Source organism: Oncorhynchus tshawytscha, linkage group LG14 (assembly GCF_018296145.1).
Source record: "Oncorhynchus tshawytscha isolate Ot180627B linkage group LG14, Otsh_v2.0, whole genome shotgun sequence".
NCBI lineage: Eukaryota > Metazoa > Chordata > Actinopteri > Salmoniformes > Salmonidae > Oncorhynchus > Oncorhynchus tshawytscha.
Window position 1 is genome coordinate 1361346 of NC_056442.1, and position 15000 is coordinate 1376345.

General features: G+C 44.7%; 1 protein-coding gene across 3 annotated transcripts in view; it reads left to right on the forward strand.

Annotated features, from left to right (window-relative positions):
- Nucleotides 1–15000, forward strand: part of LOC112235956 (tensin) — a 209470-nt gene that overhangs the window by 57839 nt on the left and 136631 nt on the right. The window contains exon 1 of one of the 3 annotated variants that reach the window (XM_042296716.1): nucleotides 723–1535. The exons of the other annotated variants lie outside the window; for them this stretch is intronic. Within the exon in view, the coding sequence (XP_042152650.1) occupies nucleotides 1440–1535 (96 nt within the window). The 5' untranslated portion in view covers nucleotides 723–1439. Of the gene's footprint in view, nucleotides 1–722; nucleotides 1536–15000 lie in introns of those variants that run through there. 3 annotated transcript variants of the gene reach the window in all.

The window sequence follows — 15000 nt, forward strand, 5'->3', positions numbered from 1 at the left end:
TCTCAGTCTCTCACTCTCTCTCTCTGTCTATCTCTCTCTCTCTCTCTCTCTCTCTCTCTCTGTCTCTCTTTCTTTCTGTCTCTCTGTCTCTCAGTCTCTCTCTCTGTCTCTCTTTCTTTCTGTCTCTCTGTCTCTCAGTCTCTCTCTCTCTCTCTCTCTCTGTCTCTCAGTCTCTCTCTCTCTGTCTCTCTTTCTTTCTGTCTCTCTGTCTCTCAGTCTCTCTCTCTCTCTCTCTCTCAATTCAATTCAATTAAATTTGCTTTATTGGCATAACGTAACAATGTACATATTGCTAAAGCTTACTTTGGAGATTTACAATATTAACATCATTAATAATAATAATCAATACTGTCAACGGGACAACAGTAACTACAACAACCAAGTCTTTCTCTCTCTCAATCTCTCTCTTTCTTAACCACACGCACATGCTACCTCCCCCTCCATGATTCTTTATCACTGTTATTGTGTCTCTCTCTTAACCTCACACACAAACCAATGCACGCAAGCACACACGCATACACTAACCTCCACAAAACACATTCTCTCTCTCTATCTCTCCCTCTTATTTCTCCCGCTTTTTGTCTCTCTCCATACCGTTCTGTACCCAATCCTCCCTCCCTTCCACCTCTCCTGTCTTTTACTCCTCCCTCTCCCTCCCTCGCTCCCCCTCCTCCCTCTCCGGGCTGGCTGAGTAAGTGCTGCAGCATCCTCACAGCGGAGTGTGTATGTGAGAGGAGCGTGTGAGTGGTTAGCATCGGGGATCTTGAACCAGAGGGGTTCCGTGTGAAGAGAAGGGCTCTTCTGTGCGTGTGCTTGCCGTGTGTGTGTGTGTGTGTGAGAGTGTGTGCGTTTTCTCGATCTATGCGTGCGAGCAAGGAGCTTGTGTGTGACGACGCTGTCCTCGTTCTGCACCGACCGGACCCTCTCTCGCTCATCTCATCATGCAGCCGGCTGTGCTCATCTCACCGCTGTGACGACTGAGTGTCTAGACCAGGCTCTGGAGACTGAGAGAGAGAGACAGGCAGAGAGACCGACACACAGACAGACAGGTGGACAGACAGATGGACTGTTGGTGGCGTGTGATGCTTTGATTCCTAGTGGAATAGAAGGGTCTCCTCTGCATGGGACACTGTTGTAAGCCCTCATTAAGTTAATGAATTGGAGACAGACAGACAGACAGACAGACAGACAGACAGACAGACAGACAGACAGACAGACAGACAGACAGACAGACAGACAGACAGCTCTCCGGTCGACTCGAAGGACCACCTCTCTTTCTGGGGTTTGGGATGCACTGCTTCTGGGTGGACTAGGAGAAAGGTCTCCTCTCTTTCTTCCCCTCTCCTCCTCCTCTCCTGTCATCCACGAGAGAGCGCTCAGTGAGGATCTGATCCTGGAGTGTAGAGAGAGACAGAGGGCCTGACGGGACGCGAGGCAGCATGGCTCGTCTCAACTGGTGCCTGGCCGCTGTCATCAGCTGGGGCAAGTTCCTCTTTTCCTGCTTCTTCCCCCTACGGGGGGCCAAGAAAGACAAGGTAAGCCCGCACAATGAGGGGGACTGGGAGGGGGTCGGAGAGGGGGACTGGGAGGGGGTCAGAGAGGGGGTCAGAGAGGGGGACTGGGAGGGTGTTGGAAAGGGGGAGAAGACGGAACAATGTACAATGGAATCATGGAACCACATTTTTTATTTTATTATTTACACTTTACTTCGTCTGGTTCTTCATTTATTGCTTTTCATTGAGATCAGAACCTGCTTACCAGAGAGATACCTGGTGAGATGAGAAGAGTAGGAGTCTAAAAGGTGTCGTAGTTTCTTGTCCGTGTTTGTGCACCAGTATAATGGTCTTGGCGCTACACTGGCTTGAACATTGAGTAATATCTGTGTCAGCTAGATAACCAGCTGGTGCGCCAGCACTACAGATTGGTTTAGCACAATTTCACACAGCACGGCTGCTGGTGTGTGGACTACACTACAGGTTGAGGAACAGCTAGTGGATGTTGCCCCTTAGCTCTGATTCAAGGTCAGTGTTGCTCTTCACCACCATTAGGATGGAGATAGAGAGGAACTGATCCTAGATTAGTGCTCAGGGGCAACTCACCCTTGGATCTGGAGAAATGGGGTGCTTGTTTCAGACGTTACTTTGCTACCATACCTGAGTGTCCCGATTCATAGTGTCACCTTGTACGACTGAAGAACAGAGCAGAACAAGGTTGGCATCTGCATTCAAGGTTTGCGTTGGCTAAAATAAAAATCGCTCAACCGTTGGCGTTTTACCAGCCATGTCATTTTACCATTCGTTGCTTTTCGGGTCGGTATTTGTTCTTTATGGTTCGCTAGTTTTTCCAGTTCCGTAGTGGTTCCTTTCTTGCAGGCGAATGTTTGGCGACAAAGGATGAACGTATTTCCCTGACTGATGCCAAATCTTTAGAGGTGCGGTGTGTTGCTGATTTCAGTTTTATTAGTTTGAATTGGTGGTAATACAATGTCTCTGAGTGTCAGAAACACTGCACCACTCTTCTCTCTACCCCTTTCTCTCTCTCTCTCTCTCTCTCTCTCTCTCTCTCTCTCTCTCTCTCTCTCTCTCTCTCCTCTCTCTCTCTCTCTCCTCTCTCCCTCTCTCTCTCTCCACTCTCTCTCTCTCTCTCTCTCTCTCTCTCTCTCTCTCTCTCTCTCTCTCTCTCTCTCTCTCTCTCTCTCTCTCTCTCTCTATGTCTCTCACTCTCACTCACCCTCTCTCTCTCTCTCTCTCTCTCTCTCTCTCTCTCACTGTCTCTCTCTCTCTCTCTCTCTCTCTCTCTCTCCCTCTCTCTGTTATAGAGGATAATCAATCATGTGGTACAAGTCCCGTACGTCCAAACACAGTCTTCCCTTACATATGTGTATGTGTGTGTCCATGCGTATACATATGTATGTGCGTGTGTGCGAGTGTGTGTGTGTGTGTGTGTGTGTGTGTGTGCGTGCGTGCGTGCGTGTGTGTGTGTGTGTGTGTGTGTGTGTGTGGGAACCTGAGTTGATCTTCTGATGACTAGTGACGGGATCTTTTTCATAAGTGTTGTCTTCTGTCTCTCATCTTGTTCCCACTAGTGTTTCAGTGGGTAAAAGGGGGCTTTCAATGGCGGCTGGTGAACCGCAGGGCTAGTTATGTTTTGGTAACACAAGCAGTTTTACGCATGAGCTGAACCAGCAGTCTTTTCTGCTCTGTCTTCCCCAGTCGTTAGCGTATCTGCTGTATTGTATGTGCGCCAGTAGGGTTAGGAGAGCTTTTGGTGGCAGAGTCAGTTTTTTTTTTATGTCGTAGCTCTTCATCCAGTCCTGCGTCCCATATTTTTTGATGAACTTTCTGTTTCATTCAGTTGCCTTCATTTCTGTTCACAATGAGCCATTACGATGTAACCGTCAAGATTACTCATCCTGAACTGCTTTGTCCGAATTTCTTTTCGGAATCATATTTTTCTTCAGACCTTGAAATGGAATGACCTCATAATAAGAGCAGTACATCGATGTGGATTTAGTAGTGCACTATGTAGGGAATAGGGTGCCATTTGGGACAAAGCATTAGTGTGAGGGGCTCTCCTCTCCAGCAGGCCAAGCTTGCCTCCCTGTATGAGCCCTGAGCACCTCCCCTGCATTAGCTTGTTTTGTTCAGTAAGCCCTGGTGATGGGTAGGAGAGTTGGAGGAATAGAGGAATGGAGGAATAGAGGAATGGAGAAATAGAGGAATAGAGGAATGGAATAATAGAGGAATAGAGGAATGGAGGAATGGAGGAATAGAGGAATGAAGGAATAGAGGAATGGAAGAATGGAGGAATGGGGGAATGGAGGAATGGAGGAATAGAGGAATAGAGGAATAGAGGAATGGAGGAATGGAGGAATTGAGGAATGAAGGAATAGAGGAATGGAGGAATAGAGGAATGGAATAATGGAGGAATAGAGGAATGGAGGAATAGAGGAATGAAGGAATAGAGGAATGGAAGAATGGAGGAATGGAGGAATGGGGGAATAGAGGAATAGAGGAATGGAGGAATGGAGGAATGGAGGAATGGAGGAATGGAGGAATAGAGGAATAGAGGAATGGAATAATGGAGGAATGGAGGAATAGAGGAATGGAATAATGGAGGAATGGAGGAATGGGGGAATAGAGGAATGGAGGAATGGAGGAATAGAGGAATAGAGGAATGGAATAATGGAGGAATGGAGGAATAGAGGAATAGAGGAATAGAGGAATAGAGGAATGGAGGAATGGAGGAATTGAGGAATGAAGGAATAGAGGAATAGAGGAATAGAGGAATGGAATAATGGAGGAATGGAGGAATAGAGGAATGGAGGAATGGAATAATGGAGGAATGGAGGAATGGGGGAATAGAGGAATGGAGGAATGGAGGAATAGAGGAATAGAGGAATAGAGGAATGGAATAATGGAGGAATGGAGGAATAGAGGAATAGAGGAATGGAGGAATGGAGGAATTGAGGAATGAAGGAATAGAGGAATGGAGGAATGGAGGAATAGAGGAATGGAATAATGGAGGAATAGAGGAATAGAGGAATGGAATAATGGAGGAATAGAGGAATAGAGGAATGAAGGAATAGAGGAATGGAATAATGGAGGAATAGAGGAATGGAGGAATGGAGGAATGGAGGAATGGAGGAATGGGGGAATAGAGGAATGGAGGAATAGAGGAATGAAGGAATAGAGGAATGGAATAATGGAGGAATAGAGGAATGGAGGAATAGAGGAATGGAGGAATGGAGGAATAGAGGAATGGAGGAATAGAGGAATGGAGGAATGGAGGAATAGAGGAATGAAGGAATAGAGGAATGGAAGAATGGAGGAATGGAGGAATGGGGGAATAGAGGAATGGAGGAATAGAGGAATGAAGGAATAGAGGAATGGAAGAATGGAGGAATGGAGGAATAGAGGAATGGAAGAATGGAGGAATGGAGGAATAGAGGAATGAAGGAATAGAGGAATGGAAGAATGGAGGAATGGAGGAATAGAGGAATGAAGGAATAGAGGAATGGAAGAATGGAGGAATGGAGGAATGGGGGAATAGAGGAATGGAGGAATAGAGGAATGAAGGAATAGAGGAATGGAAGAATGGAGGAATGGAGGAATAGAGGAATGGAAGAATGGAGGAATGAAGGAATAGAGGAATGGAAGAATGGAGGAATGGAGGAATGGAGGAATAGAGGAATGGAGGAATGGGGGAATGGAGGAATAGAGGAATGGAGGAATAGAGGAATGGGGGAATAGACAAATGGAGGAATGGAGGAATAGAGGAATGGAGGAATAGACAAATGTTGGAATAGAGGAATGGAGGAATAGACAAATGGAGGAATAGAGGAATAGAGGAATGGAGGAATGGAGAGATTGGAGGATGGAGCTTTCGGGGTAAAGCTCAGTCTCCTTTAGCTGCTCCCCTCTCCACCCCCCCCTCCACCCCCTGTATCCCCCTCCTCCCCCTGTGCCCCCTCCTCACTAGCTGTAACCACCCCTGCCGCAGCCCCTTATCTCTATGTCCCCGCTCCCTCCGAACTCCTTTCCCTCCCTCCCTCCCACACACACACACACACACACACACACACACACACACACACACACACACACACATACACACACACACACACATAGACAATCCAGTGGTTCTCAACCAAATTGTACATATATCCTGCCTCCCTATTCCTACATCATCTATAACTGTCTATCAAGCTCCACCCTAATACCTTACCCCTGTACTTACTGTACCTTCTAACGCTCAAATCACATGATACCCACCTCCCTAATATAGTCCACATCCCTCTGGTTTATATCAACAGTAATACCCTGCCCCTTTCTTTACCACCATGTGAATATGACTTTTTATATCACCATCCATCTGTCTTCACTTCTCCTCCTACCCCGATATACTGTGTAGTCCCTAGCCGGGGCGGCAGGGTAGCCTAGTGGTTAGAGCGTTGGACTAGTAACCGAAAGGTTGCAAGTTCAAATCCCCGAGCTGACATGGTACAAATCTGTCGTTCTGCCCCTGAACAGGCAGTTAACCCACTGTTCCTAGGCTGTAGGTACAAATCTGTCGTTCTGCCCCTGAACAGGCAGTTAACTCACTGTTCCTAGGCCGTCATTGAAAATAAGAATTTGTTCTTAACTGACTTGCCTAGTAAAATAAAGGTTAAAAAAATAAAAATAAATAAAAATGTAGCCCCTAGTCCCTATAGTCCCCAGTCCCTATAGTCCCCAGTCCCTGTAGGGCCCAGTCCCTGTAGGGCCCAGTCCCTGTAGGCCCCAGTCCCTGTAGCCCCTAGTCTCTATAGGCTCTAGCCCCTAGTCTCTATAGGCTCCAGTCCCTGTAGCCCCTAGTCCCTATAGGCTCCAGTCCCTGTAGTCCCCAGTCCCTGTAGCCCCTAGTCCCTATAGGCTCCAGTCCCTGTAGCCCCTAGTCCCTATAGGCTCCAGTCCCTGTAGCCCCTAGTCCCTATAGGCTCCAGTCCCTGTAGCCCCTAGTCCCTATAGGCTCCAGTCCCTGTAGCCCCTAGTCCCTATAGGCTCCAGTCCCTGTAGCCCCTAGTCCCTATAGGCCCCAGTCCCTGTAGCCCCTAGTCTCTATAGGCTCCAGTCCCTGTAGCCCCTAGTCCCTATAGGCTCCAGTCCCTGTAGTCCCCAGTCCCTGTAGCCCCCAGTCCCTATAGCCCCTAGTCCCTATAGTCCCCAGTCCCTGTAGCCCCTAGTCCCTATAGCCCTAAGCCTAGTCTGTAGCTCCCAGTCCCTGTAGCCCCCAGTCCCTATAGCCCTAAGCCTAGCCTGTAGCCCCCAGTCCATATAGCCCCCAGTCCCTATAGCCCATAGTCCCTATAGCCTCTAGTCCCTATAGCCTATAACCCCTATTCCAATGTAAAAGGCTACATCAGTAACTGTTCCAATGTAAAAGGCTACATCAGTAACTGTTCCAATGTAAAAGGCTACATCAGTAACTGTTCCAATGTAAAAGGCTACATCAGTAACTGTTCCAATGCTACATCAGTAACTGTTCCAATGCTACATCAGTAACCGTTCCAATGCTACATCAATAACTGTTCCAATGTTACAACCATAACTGTTCCAATGCTACATCAGTAACTGTTCCAATGCTACATCAGTAACTGTTCCAATGCTACATCAGTAACTGTTCCAATGCTACATCAGTAACTGTTCCAATGCTACATCAGTAACTGTTCCAATGCTACATCAATAACTGTTCCAATGCTACATCAGTAACTGTTCCAATGCTACATCAATAACTGTTCCAATGCTACATCAGTAACTGTTCCAATGCTACATCAGTAACTGTTCCAATGTAAAAGGCTACATCAGTAACTGTTCCAATGTAAAAGGCTACATCAGTAACTGTTCCAATGTAAAAGGCTACATCAGTAACTGTTCCAATGTAAAAGGCTACATCAGTAACTGTTCCAATGCTACATCAATAACTGTTCCAATGCTACATCAGTAACTGTTCCAATGCTACATCAGTAACTGTTCCAATGTAAAAGGCTACATCAGTAACTGTTCCAATGTAAAAGGCTACATCAGTAACTGTTCCAATGTAAAAGGCTACATCAGTAACTGTTCCAATGTAAAAGGCTACATCAGTAACTGTTCCAATGTAAAAGGCTACATCAGTAACTGTTCCAATGCTACATCAGTAACTGTTCCAATGTAAAAGGCTACATCAGTAACTGTTCCAATGCTACATCAGTAACTGTTCCAATGCTACATCAATAACTGTTCCAATGTTACAACCATAACTGTTCCAATGCTACATCAGTAACTGTTCCAATGCTACATCAGTAACTGTTCCAATGCTACATCAGTAACTGTTCCAATGCTACATCAATAACTGTTCCAATGTTACAACCATAACTGTTCCAATGCTACATCAGTAACTGTTCCAATGCTACATCAATAACTGTTCCAATGTTACAACCATAACTGTTCCAATGCTACATCAGTAACTGTTCCAATGCTACATCAATAACTGTTCCAATGCTACATCAGTAACTGTTCCAATGTAAAAGGCTACATCAGTAACTGTTCCAATGCTACATCAGTAACTGTTCCAATGCTACATCAGTAACTGTTCCAATGTAAAAGGCTACATCAGTAACTGTTCCAATGCTACATCAGTAACTGTTCCAATGTAAAAGGCTACATCAGTAACTGTTCCAATGCTACATCAGTAACTGTTCCAATGCTACATCAGTAACTGTTCCAATGCTACATCAGTAACTGTCTTACAACAGAAAAAACGATATAGTTACATTACAGCTCTGGATAAGAGCGTCTGCTAAATGACTAAAATGTAAATGTTAAAGAAATGGAACATATCTTAACATGAAACTACAGTTGTTGTAGCGTTCGGCGTTGGCTGTTAGTTTCAATCTCTCTGTCTCCACTTTCCCTCCTCTGTTTGTCTCCTTCAATTCTTATGGAGATGGAGAAGTTTGGGGACAGGCTCAATGCAGAATGCTGCTTCTTCCCTATACTGTCCCTGGTTTCCTTCCTACTGCAGGCAGTTTATCAGCCACCTCACCTCCACCCACCTATCCTCTCTCAGGACCCCACTCTGGGGAGCCACTGTATACTCCTGCAGGGTTTCATTCCAACACAGCAATAGGCCTAGTAGTGCGGGAGCAAAACCCTGCACACCCAGTAGCTTTGGCAAAATGTTTAACGTGTAGAAAATCATGAAAATAGGTTGAACAACAAGATGTTGACGTCTGTGACGTGGCGTTGTTGGATGTAGAGTGGGAGTGGAACAGTATGGCGTCGACTCCACTCCCATCCAAGGCCCTCATAAAGGTGTTCGGTAGTCATGGCAACACTGCTCATACTAGTACCAGACAGTTGATTCTACTATGGAGGAGATGGGATGTGTGTGTACGTGTGTTTCTGTGTACTGTGTAGTAAGATTTATTTCTGCATGTCGGTATAGGCATGTGTTAATCCTGCATTGGCTCTCCTTTCCTCTCCTCCGCCCCTGCTCTTCTCTCTTTCTCTCCCGCTCTCCTCTCTCTCCTCTGTACGATCCAAGCACTCCTCTCCACTCATTTAACTAATGTCCCCCAGGGTCGTAAATTAACCAAAGGCAAAAAACACAGGCAGCTAAAGGAGAAAAGGGTGATGGGGAACCTGTCAGATGAATAGGAGCCTTTTCTTCAAGGACCAGCTTGCCCAATGAATACATATCGGCTCCTCATACATTCCTGCTTATTTATCACACGTTGTAGATCTCTCAGCAGTAATGTTCGTTTTGCGTTGTGTGAGCTGGATGATATCTGGCCGGGGATTTGCAGACTCGTCCCTTATGGCGAATGAATGCGTGGTAGCAGAGTAATGGATGTTTTGTTGTTCCTGCGTTAAAGCGGAAATGTGATGGAATCTCCAGCCGAGGGAGATGAGACTGCAGCACCACTGTAGCTGGAGCTGTGGTTCAGCCTTCACTCTACTCCCAGGAGGACAAAGTCTAAATCCCACATGGCACCCTATTCCCTATGTAGTGAACCACTTTTAATGGTCTCTGGTCAAAAGTAGTGCGCTATATAGGAATAGGGTGCCATGTGGGACACAGTAACATACTTACGTCTGTCCGAAATGACACCCTATTCCCTTATAGTGCACAACTTTTGACCAGGGCCCATAGGTCTGGCATGGGGTCAGGGTTGGTGTCACGTGTGCTCCCTCTCTGGCCTCTAGGTCACCGGGCTGCTCGTTATGGCGCACCCCTGTCAACATCGTTATGCGCACCTGAGCGTCATCGGACTCACCTGAACTCCATCACCTCCCTGATTACCTTCCCTATATGTCACTCCCTTTGGTTCCAGTGTCATGTCGGTGGGTTGTTTGTGTTTCTTGTTTTGTATTTAGTTGCGTCATATTATGGATATGTACAATGTTAAAACGATGTGCAAATAGTTAAGGTACAAAAAGGAAAATAAATCAACATAAATATGGGTTGTATTTACAATGGGGATTGTTCTTCACTGGTTGCCCTTGATGGGACTTGACTGTAGCATTCATTTGAAGACTGTTATTTATCTAATGAACTAACTATGTTTAATTTTTACCCGATTAAATGAATCATATGACAATAAACTCATTAGGATCTGGGGCACCACGAGAGCGGTTCTTTAAAGAGTTACCATCTCCCGAAATCAAATCCAAAAGGTCTTTACCTATCACATCTATAAACAGTCAACCTATTAATCATAACCTCGTATCATATCATCATTCTGAACAGTCCTAACCTCCTTGCATCTGCAAAAACCTTATGATTCAGTACTACACAAATTTGTTTAATTATTTACTCGCTAATTAAATGGGAACATTTAACACTCTACACCGGTTTACTGACTGGAGACTTAATATGCTGAAAACAGGTCCCTAGTGGAATGACAACAACATGGCTGCTTGTTAAAGAAGAGATGGAGAGGGAGAGAGAGGGACAGAGACACTTAACATTGGTACATTCAGAATATACTTTCACCTACAGTAACCATATACTATACTACAGTAACCACACGAACCGCCACCTGCTTTGAGTAATAAATCATGAATGCATTATGTGTAATGCCTGGGTTCGCCGGGGATCTCTCGGTGGACAGGGCCTCCTTGGAAAGGGGGTTGGGCCTTTTCGCGGCATGCTTGTAAGGCTCTGATTGTCCAAAGGGATTCCAACAAGTCTTCTGCTGTTGTCCTTCTTTGTAGTTGCCCGGTATCGGGTGACTTGTTGTGTAGTCCTGAACAGAACTACAGAGTTTTTCTCCTTCCTTTCGCTCCTGAAGATGCTTCTTTGAAGATCGATGGTTCCCCAGTGGGGTGATGAGAGTAGCATAATACAATGGTTTGAGAAGAGTAACAGGATGGTCCTACTTAAATTCGCTTTCGAAGATACTTTATTTAGGACAGCTAATCAGCCGTACCAGTGATTGTCCAGGAGGTGAGTTTATCTTCTCCACCCCGTGTTGAGATTCAGTTCAAACCAATTTAATCCTGCCGCTGCATCTTCACGCTTTTCTGGTCTGATGTGTTTTTTTCTTATCTCATGAACTTTTGCCTGAAAGGGGCGGTTCTGTCAGGCTGACATGCTCTCTGACCTCACTTCGGGGAGGTGACTACTCACGGTGCATAGTTATGGAAAACAATGATCTCTTATAGCTTCTCACATCACATCCCTCTCTTAAAACCTCTCTGGGATATGTGGGACGCTAGCGTCCCACCTGGCCAAAAGCCAGGGAAAATGCAAAAATGCCAAATTCAAATAAATTACTATAAAAATCGTTCATTAAATCACACATGCAAGATAGCAAATTAAAGCTACACTTGTTGTGAATCCAGCCAATATGTCAGATTTCAAAAAGGCTTTTCGGTGAAAGCAAACGATGCTATTATCTGAGGATAGCACCTCCGTAAACAAATAGAGAAAAGCATATTTCAACCCTGCAGGCGCGACACAAATCGCAGAAATAAAAATATAATTCATGCCTTACCTTTGATGAGCTTCTTTTGTTGGCACTCCAATATGTCCCATAAACATCACAAATGGTCCTTTTGTTTGATTAATTCCGTTGATATATATCCTAAATGCCAATGTTGATTTGGCGCGTTTGATCCAGAAAAACATCGCTTCCAACTTGCGTGACTACAAAATATCTCAAATGTTACCTGTAAACTTTGCCAAAACATTTCAAACTGCTTTTGTAATACAACTTTAGGTATTGTTTAACGTAAATAATCGATCAAATTGAAGACGGGATGATCTGTGTTCAATACAGGAGGAAAACTGTAGCTAGCTTTCTGGTCACGCACCTCTATCTAACAGTTCACTTCAAGTGACCCTCGTTAAGGTGGCCGTACTTCTTCATTACACAAAGGAAAAACCTCAACCAATTTCTAAAGACTATTGACACCCAGTGGAAGCGAAAGGAACTGCAAGAAGGTCCCTTAGAAAACTGGATTCCCAATTGAAAAGAGAGTGACCTAAAAAAATAATCTGAATGGTTTGTCCTCGGGGTTTCTCCTGCTAATAAGTTCTGTTATACTCACAGACATGATTCAAACAGTTTTAGAAACTTCAGAGTGTTTTCTATCCAAATCAAATAATATGACTATCTTATCTTCTGGGGATGAGTAGCAGGCAGTTGAATTTGGGCATGCATTTCATCCGGATGTGAAAATACTGTCCCCTGTCACCAAGAGGGAAACAAAAACACGTTAATAATTTTTCATATTACATGCACAACGCGTAGTATGGAAACTTCATATATGTAGTGGGTATACTTTCCAAGTTACATTATTTCCTTTCTAACATTTTTAATGACATCACAAAATAACAAACAAAATGACATTAGTGTTCTATAGATCACCTCTGACCATTCCCCACGTTCTACAATAGAAATATTGTTCCAGTATTCTCTTTTGAGCTTGTTAGATTTTCAGTGGGAAAAAGGTCTGTGGAGACAAAGCACATTCCTTTGGTGAATTTGGAGAGCACAGGCCTGGATCTTCTCTGTTGATTTACAACAAGACTAGAGTTGTTAATCCCCACAAGTTCTTTCCTTCTCCCTCTACGGGTGAGAGGGGGTCTGATTGAAGTTATTCATTGCAAACCTGATCTGCCATATTTGGATTCTCGTGGACAGTCATAACACCCTTTTCTTGTAGCAACAGGTCACAAATCTTGCTGCTGTGATGGCACGCTGTGGTATTTCACCCAATAGATATGAGAGTTTATCAAAATTGAAATTGTTTTTGAATTCTTTGTTGGTCTGTGTAATCTGAGGGAATATGTGTCTCTAATATGGTCATACATTTGGCAGGGGGTTAGCAAGTCGAGCTCAGTTTCCAACTCATTTTGTGGGCGATGTGCACATAGCCTGTCTTCTCTTGAGAACTAAGTCTGCCCCCTCGGCCTCTCGCAATAGCAAGGCTATGCTCACTGAATCTGTATATAGTCAAAGCTTTCCTTAAGTTTGGGTCAGTCACGGTGGTCAGGTATTCTGCCACTGTGTACTCTCTTCAAATAGCATTCCAGCTTGTTCTCTCTCTCTCTCTCTCTCTCTCTCTCTCTCTCTCTCTCTCTCTCTCTCTGAGAGGGATAGAACACACACACATGTCCCAGAAGGAGAAGAAAAGGCTTTACTATGTGTGTGTGTGTGTGTGTGACTTGGTGTGTGTGTGTGTCTCTTTGGCTTTATAATCTATATTGATTTGACAGAGCTAGGACAAAGCCACCTAGAGGGAGAGACATACATTGACTAAGTCTTTCCCTCACAAGCAATAGCTAAAGTGTGTGTGTTTGTGTGTGTGTGTGTGGGGGGGGGGGGTGTAGCGCACCCTACCACTGCCAGTGTCTGCAGTGATCAGCGGGACAGCAGAACGTGGGAGGAGTAGAAGCTAAAAGAGAAGGAGTTAGTAAACGAGGCTGAGGGGAAATTGGAAATGTGACAGTGTATTTAATGTATTGTGGCTGTGCTTTGAGTCACGTTTCAACCTTGAGACTCCACAGTTCTGTCTTTCAATGGAGTCAGTAGAAACCTTTTCAGAAACACTGTAACACAGGGACATAGATCTGGGCCTGTATCCACAAAGCCTCTCAGAGGAGGAGCACTGATCTAGGATCAGTTTTAGATCATAATTAATACGATTATATGGACAGATCCTAGATCAGCGCTCCTACTCTGAGATGCTTGTGGATATGAGCCCAGTTCTTCCTTTTAGATCATAATGAATATTGTTATATCAACGGGGGGGACCTGATCCTAGATCAGCGCTCCTATTCTGAGATGCTTAATGAATACGGGTCCTGCTCAGTGCACACCGCCAGCAGTTCAGCATTACTCTGTCTGTAGACAGTAGTTTGGTGTAATAGCAGTGGGAGAAGAGGAAGATTGGCGAGGAACTGTTCCTGTTGTGGTACTACCAGAAAAATTAAGAGAGAGAGAGAGACAGAGAGAGAGAGAATAACAAAACATTGAATAGAGTGTGATACTGAACATGAGGAGAATACTTAGTCATTTCCACTAGAGGCTGCTGTGAACATGGTCTAGACTTTGTGGTGGTTATCCAAGTAGAAGTAGCCCCTTAGCCCAGATCCAGGATCAGATTAACCAACCACAACTTCCTAACTGTAACCATTAGGAATATGTAGAAATTGCCACAAAAAAATGAGTTGGGGTATCATAAGTTGGGGTTTATGGTAGAATCTGATCCTAGAACTGTGTTTAGGGGTAACTTCTACATTGTTCTAATCATTACAGACTTAACTAGAAAATAACATTACCTGAAGAATATGTGTGTCCTTTCTTGTCTTAAAATAGTGAAGTAGTGGGGGTCAAACAAAGCTTTGTAGTAGTGTTAGTGACTGGTAGTAGTAATGGTACACTTAAACACACTCTCTCATACATTCTCTCATTCATACACTGCACACTGTACACTGTACAGGTGGCTTCTTAATTGGGGAGGATGGGCATCTTAAATGACTCGAACGGCATTAACGGAATGGAATCAAACACATGGCTTCCATCTGTTTCATACACATCCTGTTCACTCCATTCCAGCCATTATCCTTCCCTCACCAGCCTCCTGAGATATATTGGCTGTGTCAGGTTCTCCATAGTCATGGAGATGTCTATCTGAGTAATGAAAAGCAACAGGGATCAATAGCAACACTCAGAAAAAGGTTTGCTGTGAATGAATTGGCCCTGCGCCCTGTGGGGATCAGGTAGCCACATTGATGTGATGTGTATTCATGATTAATATAATGCTGATACAACACTGATGGAGCACTGATGCTGTGTGTGTGTGTGTGTGTGCGTGTGTGTGTGTGTGTGCGTGTGTGTGTGTGTGTGTGTGTGTGCGCGCAGCAGCCACCTCCACTCATCAGTTGGAATATCTCTGCCTCATCATTCTTGGCGACCCACTATCGGCATTGTCACATCGTCAATGCTGCCACACAGGCAGAGCATTC